This window comes from Helianthus annuus, chromosome 11 (genome assembly GCF_002127325.2).
Source record: "Helianthus annuus cultivar XRQ/B chromosome 11, HanXRQr2.0-SUNRISE, whole genome shotgun sequence".
Lineage (NCBI taxonomy): Eukaryota > Viridiplantae > Streptophyta > Magnoliopsida > Asterales > Asteraceae > Helianthus > Helianthus annuus.
In genome coordinates, this window is record NC_035443.2 from 26,051,603 (window position 1) to 26,062,865 (window position 11,263).

Below are 11,263 nucleotides of genomic sequence, written 5' to 3' on the forward strand. Positions count from 1 at the left end.
GTTAAAAAATAGAGTAAATTGTCATTTTAGTCCCTGAGGTTTGACTAAAATTGTCACTTTAGTTTAAATAGGGTTTTCTTGTCACTTTAGTAAATTGTCATTTTAGTCCCTGTGGTGGCGATTATAGAAGGTTGTGATGGGGTGGGTGGTGATCGATGAAAATGGCAAAAAATGACAAAATTCAGAGACTAAAATGACAGAAAACAAAACTATTTGAACTATAATAGCAAGAAAAAAACTATTTGGACTAAAGTGGCAATTTTGCTTAAACCTTAAGGACTAAAATGGTAATTTACTTAAAAGATACGCACCCTTAATAAATTGAATGAAAAAAAATAATGTAGGTTGGTTGCATGAACAAGCTATTCACTCCAAATATACAAATACTTAAAACCAAAGTGTGAATGATATTTTCATGTGGGACATACAAGTATGTGTAGTTAAATATGATGCCCACACCACCCTTCATTAATTACCACCATCCTAGATCTAACTCATTAATCTCCCTCTATAAATATTCACAAAATTCTCTCTTCACTCTCACACCACCACCACTACCACCGTATACCACCGCTAGCCATGGGGTTGCCACTCAAACTCGGCGTCGTTTCCGCCACCGTCTTGTCCACCGCGGTAATGTTCAAGCTTATATCACCTTTCATAATGAATCTTTCAGTCTCCGACTTCCCTATTATATGGTCCTCCCTCATCACGTGGCTTAAACCGCCTTATCTTTACGTTGTCATCAACGGTATCATCATCACTATCGTCGCTTCTTCGCGTTTACAGTCCAAAGTCGACGGTTCTCATGACTCGTTATCGTCTTTTTCGACGCGGGCTGAGCCGGTTAAGGTTGTCCATCCGGTTGAATTACCCCCGGTTCATGTTCATGAACAGGAATTGTCGTTTCATGGTGATGTGTTGGAAACCGAACCGGTGGATATCGCGGTTGCTGGTTATAATAGTGAGGCGAAATTTGTTGATGTTCCGGTTGCGGAGTTTAGTACTCCAAAGTTTATTGATGAAACCCTAGATGAAGATATGAAGATTGCAAAGGAAGCTTATGAAGAGATTAAGAAAAATAGGGTTAATAACTCTCTGATCTCGAAGTCTGCGTGGTCTCCGTCGGAGATAAAACAAGTCGGTTTATCTTTTCCGACGGAGAAACCACCGGCTTCCGCTAGATTTAGCCGTCGGAAACCGACCAAAGCCACTCCTGAAGGTAGACACTTACTTTTTTTTTGTTCTTTTTTATTTAATGTATTGGATAAACGTAGCCCACCTTTTAAACTTTTTTACAAACTCTAATCTTAAAAGAACATCACATCACTAGGATATTTTTGTCTTTTAATATAAAAGGAATGAAACGTTAGTGATTTGACACTTTGAATGGTATTTTATTTTCTAGCGTCAAAGGGGTGAAATACGGTTGCTAACGTATTTTGTGTATGGCATGTAAGAAGGATATTACTTTTTAATTTGAGAGGTTTCCATCATCAAATATGTAAGACGGATGAACTTTTTCGACAAAAGATCAAATACAAATAACTTTAAGGTACAAAACGTACGAACTGAAGGTTTAGCTGAAAAACGCGGTGAAATTTTCGTAACTATTTACTCGTAAAGTAATTATCAAAATTACTCTACAAATGACTTTGTTAGATAATTTTGATCTTTTAGAGTAATTTTGTAAATTGTTCTTCTAGAGTAATTTTGATCTTATCGTGTAATTATCAAAATTACTCTAAAAGTTTATCAAACAACATACAATTCAATATTACCCTACAAAATCATTTGTAGATAAATTATGATACTCTACGAGATCAAAACTACGCTACATAAATATTTTACAAAATTATTCTACAAGATCAAAGTTACCTTACAAGATCATTTATAAATTTACTTTACGAGTAAATAATTACGAAAAATGACAACACGTTTTTTTCATGTCTTTCGTATGTTTTGTATAATAAGACACTTGTATGTGAACTTATTTTTATTGATTAAAAAACTTTGAGATCCACAAAATAACAAAATAAGATATTTGTTAATGATTTAACAATTTGGGATCTACAAAATAACAAAAATAGGACTACATGGAGGTGCAAGTGGAGGTTGAGGGTTCGATTCCGGTCGGAGTCATATTTATCATTTGCTGGAGTTCTACTTGGGGGAGAACCCCGATCCTGGGTAGACGGGTAATCAGTACAGGCTGGCCCGGGGTGTAAGCGGAGCTCCACCGCCATCACCAACAAGCCGTTAAAAAAAAAAAAAAAAAAAAAAAAAAAAAAAAAAAAAAGAGTAGGTCAACGGTCAATTAAATTTGAGATCCACAAAATAACAAAAATAAGATATTTATTAACGATTTAACAATTTGAGATCTACAAAATAACAAAAATAAGAGGAGGTCAACGGTCAATTTTTCATGGTGTTATTTTATGTTCTTCGACCCTCCACCCTATGTGAAAAGATAAACCTCACCTCACCGTCACATAAAATATAAAATCACACCATAAAATTTAACGTCATCTTTGTGGGTTTTAGGTTATCTTCGCACAAACACACGTAGGACAACAACTAAAAACCATAGATATTATTGCAGGTGGTAGAACATTGGGAGTTGCAAAACCAAAGCGGCAAGACACACTGGAGACCACGTGGAAGACCATAACAGAGGGTCGGTCTGTACCCTTAACGAGACACCTACGTAAGTCGGACACGTGGGAGACCCACGGACAAAGCCGTGAAAATCGCCACACGGATGAGTTCGTTACAGAAAGGATGACAAAATCAGACACGTTTGACGTTAACCGAAGCAGAAAACCGGTTAAACCGGTCAAACCTCCTCCGGCTCCGTCGAAACTGAGCCGGTCTGGCGGGTCTGGACGGCTTAAGAAAGAACCGTCGGTGGGACAGGAGGAGTTGAACCGGAGAGTTGAAGCGTTTATAAATAAATTTAATGAGGATATGAGGTTACAAAGGCAAGAATCGATGAATCGGTACATGGAGATGATTAATCGTGGGGCTCATTAACTCAACGACCGTACTTGATGTTGTGTTCATTGTTTTCTCGACCAGTCGTAGGATAGATAGTGGATTGTGTTACAAAAGAAGTTGATTTTTTTTTTTTTTTTTTTGTCTTTGTTGATGTCCATGAAAGGAAATTAGTAATGTAAAATTTTAAGATAGTAGAAGTTATGTATAACTTTTATATATCAGGACGTTGTATAGTTCAAAGTATGTATCCACATCATCTTGGGTATTTATTTTCATTTGAATTAACTTTGCTTTTTGGCTGATCTTATAAAATTAGCCAGCATTGCTACGTACTCTATGCTTACCGATTTGAAACTATGCATTTGATGTTTCAGATGTTGTTAACTACAGTCCTCTGACTGATTAAGAGCAAACTCGTCAATGTGGTATTCGTTTATGAGTTTCATCCTCCACACAACACTTCATCTCTTCTGAACTCGAGGTCAAGTTCTTTCTAATTGAAGGGGACTGTACGGTGTAAGTATATCAAATAACTATCTCAGATACTAGTTGGTGTGAATACGAACAAAGTGTAAAGAAACGAGCCCAACCTCAAACTCAAAAAGCCATAAGCTTCCTGTTCATACTAAAGATGCCTTTTCTCCATAACAAGGTACTAAGGACTAGAATGATATGTAAATCACTGGGAGTGTGGGATACCTACACCGCAGTAGTCCCCTTCACGTAGATAGGGGGCTATAAATCCCACCATGCTTAACCACCATAGTGTGGAATAAAGCCCTTGATCATTTCTCGATCATTTAATTTTAATTTCTATTTATTCTTTTATTTAAAAAATAATAAATTAAATTAAATTAAAATTAATTAAATTAAAATTAATTAAAATTAAATTAAATTAAATTAAAATCTTATAAATTATCAACATAATTATGCTTAAGGTGGTTGTACTTTTAGCTTTGAGAGTTTTCAAAAAAAAAAAATTGAAAGTTTCCTTTTTAACCCTAAAGTTTTAATCTTTAACAATTTAGGTTTAAAGTTTTAATCTTTGATAATTTAACCCCCTTGATTAATTTGATTTTTCACTTCTAATTCAAACGTTTCCATCTTATACAATTTAACCCCTTTGATTAATTTGATTTTTCACTTCTAATTCAAAAGTTTCCATCTTTTGCGATTTAATCACTTTGATTTTTTTTTTTTTACTTTTAACCTAAAGCTTTTTATCTTTTGCAACTTTAGACCCTTATACTTTTCATCTTTCGCGAAGTGTTGTAATCTTGGCTTTGGGGGTTTTTCAAAAAAAAAAATGATTATGCATATGGTTGTTGTAACCTTGGCTTTGGTGGTTTTTCAAAAAAAAATGATTTTTTTACTTTTTACCCAAAGGTATTTCATAAATTACTTTTAACCCAAAACTATTTGTTTTTTTTTTACTTTTAACCTAAAACTTTTTATCTTTTGCAATCTATCCTCACAGCTTTTTTTCCTTTCAACTTTGGTCCTTTATAGTTTTCATTTTCCACAAATTTTTCACTTTATGCTTCGTTCTAAATTTTGTGACTTAACACATCGTAACACGCGTCTTTGGTTTAACGTTTTTACGTTTCGTTCTAAATTTTGCGAGGTAACACGACGCAATGTGCGTGTGTGGGTGAACGTTTTTAAATTGTCTGTTTTTTTTCGTTTGACAGGTTCAATATAACGTGCGGGTCCTAAATCGACTTAGTTATAACTAGAGAATCCTCGTCGCATTGCGGCGGATCGTAATTCTAATTTTATATATATATATATATATATATATATATATATATATATATATATATATATATATATATATATATATATATATATATATATATATATAGAGTAGGGTTCGCACGGAAAGTGTGTTTTTCCTAGAAAGTCTAGGAAGCGATCTGGTCCATCCGATTGGTGTGTTTAAGGGTTGAGATTAAATCAATGGCAATCTTGTAATATTTGAGTTTAATTAATTGATTGTTTTAAATGAGTAGGGGCAATTTTGTCAATGGCCGTGTTTTAAATCAATTAGATAACCGCCCAGTTCCTAAATTCAAGCGATTTTTCCTCTCTCTCTCTCTCTCTCCAAACCCATCTTGGAAACCCCAATCCCTACCAAAAATAACTACAATCATGGAAGAAGATAACTTTAGAAACGATGGAGAGCACCAGATCAAATTAAAACACTTCTCCATCTCCACCATCTCCGAGTTCATCATCACCATTCAAATATTGTTCTTATCATCTCCGTTTTCTTGACGATGTGTTTTAACAGCAAGCAAATTAATACAGTTGTGTTTTAGCAGCAAGCAGATTCATACAGTTGTGGTTTAGCATCCAGATTCATACATATGTGTTTTAACAGCAAGCAGATTCATACAGTTGTGTTTTAGCATTCAGATTCATACAGATGTGTTTTAACAGCAAACAGATTCATACAGATGTGTTTTAACAGCAAGCAGATTCATACAGATGTGTTTTAACAGCAAGCAGATTCATACAGATGTGTTTTAACATCCAGATTCATACAGATGTGTTTTAACAGCAAGCAGATTCATACAGTTGTGTTTTAACAGCAAGCAGATTCATACAGATGTGTTTTAACATCCATATTCATACAGATTCATACAGATGTGTTTTAACAACAAGCAGATTCATACAGATGTGTTTTAACAGCAAACAGATTCATACAGATGTGTTTTAACATCCAGATTCATACAGATGTGTTTTAACAGCAAGCAGATTCATACAGCTGTGTTTTAGCATTCAGATTCATACAGTTGTGTTTTAACAGCAAACAGATTCATACAGTTGTGTTTTAACAGCAAGAAAGATTCATACACTTGTGTTTTAGCATTCAGATTCATACAGTTGTGTTTTAACAGCAATCAGATTCATACCCTGTGTTTTACCATCTTTATATTGTGGGATCTATAAAAAAATTGACTTTAGCCCTGTAAACTGTTAAAACATAGCACCAAGAACATGCTGATAAATTCCAGTAATCTTCTGAACAATGGAATATGCGATGTAATGTGACATGGAATTTTAGTTAATGAACACATTGACTTCCAGATTTGAATTCGAAAATAATAAAAATTCCGAAAATAATGGAATTTTAGTTAATGAAGATACATTCCAAAAATAAAATTAAAATGTGAAATTACATGATAGCCCTTCTACTTAAAATCCCTCAATGACACATGTCCAATTCTTATTCCTTCCTAGACTTTCTAGGAAAAATAGACTTTCCACCCAACTCCTACTCTATATATATATATATATATATATATAGGGCAAGGATAAATCGAAAACCCACTCCAGTTGACTAAACCCCGAAAACCCATTAATCACCATTGATCAAACTAAATGAATGGCTGAGATTAACTTTGAGCCATGAGTTACTTTAGTTCCCCTTTTTCTGTATTTTTTAATATAGTCATTGTACCTTAAGGGTAAAATCGGAAACATTTTTTCATCTCTTACTTACAATTACTTACAAGAAAGACAAAAGTCTGCATGAACCCAGAACTCTCAAAATCGGCGGCATTATTACACTGTACTTCACTCTTCGTCAGTTCAAAACCTCAAAAAATCAAAACACATTCTCTCTCTTCCCAAAATCTTCATCAAACCTTCTCATCTATAACCAAATCACCAGAGATATTCAACTATACCTTCAATCACTGGCCAAAAATCGCTTAAAGATCTTCAAAATCGCCGTAGAATATCAACGATCGCAGGAGATATTCAACAATCACCGGAGAATTTCAACAGTCACCACCGGAAAAAAATCAGGCTAAAAACGAGAGGGTTTCAGGTGCGTCGCTTCTTTGTTGACTAAAATCATCAACTTTGTTTTAGCTATTCAGAATTAGGGAGTTTTATAATAGAGATTATAGGGTTTTTTAAGACTTTTCAAAATCCTCGATTGCTTTATACCCATTTGGGTTTTCTTAATGACAGGTACCGTTAGGGTTTTTTGTTTGTTTTAAATAATCTCACTTTTTAAAAAGAAAGTTGATAATTTTAGCTAGTTATGAATTTTCTTTTAGAGATACAGATTTGGGATGTCTGAAAATAAAGACTACAAACTTTTAAACAGTTTTCAAAGTGCTCGGTTTCTTTATACATCTGGCTTTTTGTTAATGACAGGGTAGCATTAGGGGTTTTTGGGATAAACACATGATCAATTGGGGTGGGGGTGGGGGGGTCTGATTTGTGGGTTAATTTTGATTGAGAAAAAAAAATTACACTGATAGTGTGTAATTGTTTATCTATACACAATGAGAAATGGTAAAAAAATGAAAAGTTAGGGGATAATAAAAAATAGAAGCATAAAAATGTGGAAGAATGTTCATTCTGAGAAAAAAAAAAAAAAAAAACCTCTGCTTGCTATAAATTGATATGGGCCATAGTGATCTACTGGTGATTGGGGTCCTGTATTTGTTATCTACTGGTCATTTGTGTCTGTTATAAAAGTCATGTGGACCATATATTGACTGCCTCTTAATCTCATACTTTGCAGTAAGTTGTAACAACTAAGGATAGCAAAAACAAATCCAACCAAAAAAAAAAAAATGACCACAGGTGCTTATAAATTACAAAACCTGTGATCAACTATGCTTACAGATTAAAATACATTTTTTCTTTATTGATGTTGATTACAAATAAAAAATGCAGCTAAAAAGGTTCGTGGTACCCCGGTGCTTGAGAAGCGCAAAAACAGGCAACAAATATGTACGTAACTACTTTGAATTCATTACATATTTGTTGTCATGTTAATGTCTAATTTCCATAAGTGACACCGGATACTAATACATGCGGACCAGCAATGCAGACAAGGGGAGATAAAAAAAGGTTTAAATTTAGTCTTTTTTTTTTTTGTTAAGACATATCTTGTAAAGGTTGTTAGTAGTTCGTGATCTATATAAAACTTGTACAAATGTAGTTAAGGAAGCGCATTGTGACGAGAAGGTACACAGAAGAAAGCTAATAAGTACGTAAAAGCATTTTTTTTTCTTTTGATTGTCTTATAGTTATGTTTTATATAAATAATAAAACAAATATGGTGCCGCAGTTTTACCAGATAGTGACTTGGACACCCCCATGGAAAACATGGAGAAAAGAAAAAAAGGTACATTTTTTAATGTATGGAACTTTTGGTTACATCTTTCTTGAATCTAATACTTGTGTACATGACTTTGTAAAACATTTGTAAGGCGACGGCGATCAGGATGGGCCGGCAACACGTACGAGAGGAGGTACAAAACTGTACTAGACGTGATCTTTGGGAATCTAAATAAATATATGTTTCGATACTTGGCTTCGGTACTTTAATGCTAATTGTTTACAAAAATGTATATTTACAGCTCAGCAATGGCATGAGGATAGCAAACCAAAGAAAAATGTTAAAAGGAAACGAATAAGTACGTACACACACCCCACTACTACTTTCCTTCTTTATAAAATATGAAAATCGTAACCAAAAGTTGTTATCTTAGTTTCAGCAGATGGTGACTCACAGATGACTACAGATACAGCTCTGCCAATACAGGATGCAATTGGTGTAAAAAAAACAAAAAAAAAGTAAAATATGATCGGGTGAAAACCCGAAGTGGCAAACACGCAAAAATGGCGCATAAGTGGGCTAAATTAAAAACACATTCGTCACCTATGCAGTTGTTCAAATGCATCAAGTCTCTAACAAGAAACCAACAAGAAGACGTTAAGAGGATGGGTTTTAGAAAAATGTTGTCATTCAACATTAGTGGGATACCTGTGAAACTTGCACACTATGTTGTGGAGCACTTTAACCCAGAAGAAATGGCTATTGAAATGCCATGTGGGTCAATAGATGTTGATGTTGAGTCTGTCCATGACCTTCTAGGAATTCCTAAGAAGGGCATAGACATGCAAACTGTACCAGCATATTCAAAGCTTGATGTTGCTGTTGAAGCATGGAGAAAACGATATCGTAAACGATTTGTGGCATCGACGAACCTGGCACAATCTATACTCACAAGTGATGAAGCCAACAGTTTTAATTTCCGACTGGACTTCCTGATGTTATTCTTAACCGTCATGGTTGAGTGTAACAAAAATGGGCGAATGACAGAATGGATTTTGAAAACTTTTACTGGAGATACAGATTTCAGTAAAATCAATTGGTGTTCCTATCTGATCCAACAAATTAAATCATGTAAAGATGGATGGAAGAGTTGTGATCATGAATCTCCATTTTCCGGACCACTCACACTTTTGGCTGTAAGTGTTTTGTGTAACAAAACTTACTAACAATCATGGTTGCAAAAGTCGCTAGGCGCTCCCTAGTCGGTCGATCGGGGAGTTGAGAGTACTCGGTATACGCGGAGAGTACTCGGGGAGTACTCGGACATGTTAAATTATAAAGAAGTTACTTTTTGGAGATTAAATATATGTCAGATAATACAAATTTACTAATATTTATAACAAAATATGTGAAAATGATATTCATTCTTTAATATAATAGGTATAGAAATTATGTTATATTATTATTTAAGTTAAACTAGGCCCGAGTTAACCTACTAGATCCAATTCTGGCCGAGGTTGACCGCGTTTGACCGACTCCGAATAATTAGGCGGAGTCAAAGAAAGTCGCCTCGGCAGCCTGCCTTGTAGCGACTACTCGGGGAGTACTCGGCCTTGGAAATCTTGTTTTACAACCATGCTAACAATATAGGCATACAACATTTGTTTTGTTATCTTACCACTTGTTGTTGTTGTTTTTTTTTGGTTTTTTGTTTTGTTTTGTTTTTTTTTTTTGTTGTTACACAGCTGCTATATGTCGACAGAGTTAAATGCACAGGATTTCCAGTTGACCGGACAATATACCCAATCGTATTCTGGAACAAATACAACTGAAAAAAAGAGAACGATTGGAGATAAAAAGAGGTGGCTTTGGTGGAGAGGATTTGCATGAAGTTGCTGTGGTTCGACGGGATCCAAGTAAAACTGAGTTACATGCTAATGATGAAGTTCTGAGTGTAAGATTAATAATTATAACCAGTTACAAAATAATTATGTTCTTTCAAAAATTAGTTAAAAACGTATTTTATAACTTTGTTTGTAGAATGAGATTGCATCGATAGAAAAACATTTGGATGTGATGGAAGCAAAAAGAGTTATGGTGGAAACAAAATTGGATGTGGTGTTCAATGCTCATCCACACAACAAGCAAGTTAAAAAATTGATACAACGGTTTGAGAAAATTGTACACTCAACAAAAACAAGGATATGGCTGTCGCCTGATTCCCCAAGGAAAAAAATTGCTGGGGTCCTCATGTCTCTTAACAAGACAGTGCAAAACCCAGATAATGATTACACAAAAGGTACAACGGATAACGGATAAATCACTACCTTGAATATGTATTAAGTTTTTCTACAAACTGTAACTAATTTGAATTTTTTTTTTTTTTTGTAAATGCAGACCCTGAAGATGATGCGGCAAACGCGGCTGAAGTGGCAAACATCAATGGTATGACCTTTTTACAAACATATTTAGCTTTTTTTCATGCCAATAATCGTTTACATGAAAAAAGTATTCATATGTATTTGTAGCTCAAATATAGAGTGCGAGATAACTTTTTTGGTAAGACTTACTGGAACAAGAATGTACTTATCGTACTTCGTTCAGTTTCGTTGAGCCATAAACTGTTTTTTATGTTCTTCATATTCAATCAATTTACTCCTACACGTTAACATTTAATTTAAAAGATGGGTTAACAAGCTCCATTTTGATTACATTTCCCCGAAAAAATAACAGTACCATTAAAAAGGCCTATGTATAGTAGTTCAAAACCTTAGTCTACATTTAATGGATCATGATCATGTACTAACTCTTTAAAACCAATCATTTATAACACAAAATAATGATAATTGACAGATTCGAATAAACACAATCATGGGAAAGTGCGAAATAAAAAACGCAGTGCGGCGACTCATAATTTACTGAAAAAAGGTAAGGTGCAAAAAAATATCATACACGCACGTGTGATAATAAGCTGTATAAAAAGCTCATTTGGGTTGATTGGCACATCTAAATCTTTTTAATACTATTTTTTTTAAACCTATATAGCATCTGGCAATGATCGGGGGAATGGCGATGGCAAGCGAAGGAAGAAAGATGTGTCAGCAAAAGGTAACTTTAGTGATGACAATCCTAACAAAAACGTTATGTGAGGAAAAGCTAACTTTAATTTCTTTATTT

General features: G+C 34.3%; 1 protein-coding gene across 1 annotated transcript; it reads left to right on the forward strand.

Annotated features, from left to right (window-relative positions):
* Window positions 1-499: 499 nt before the first annotated feature.
* On the forward strand, window positions 500-3,253 carry LOC110889819. Its single transcript, XM_022137379.2, has 2 exons — window positions 500-1,222; window positions 2,603-3,253. The coding sequence occupies exons 1-2, from the start codon at window positions 580-582 to the stop codon at window positions 3,031-3,033; spliced, it is 1,074 nt and encodes a 357-aa protein (XP_021993071.1). The 5' UTR covers window positions 500-579; the 3' UTR covers window positions 3,034-3,253.
* The last annotated feature ends 8,010 nt before the right edge of the window (window positions 3,254-11,263 follow it).

What these genes read in the sequence shown, in the direction of transcription:
- LOC110889819 (XM_022137379.2), top strand. Translation starts at nt 580, where the DNA reads ATGGGGTTGCCACTCAAACTCGGCGTCGTTTCCGCCACCGTCTTGTCC. An exon ending in GACCAAAGCCACTCCTGAAG is followed by an intron (nt 1,223 to 2,602) that starts GTAGACACTTAC and finishes ATATTATTGCAG; the next exon opens with GTGGTAGAACATTGGGAGTT.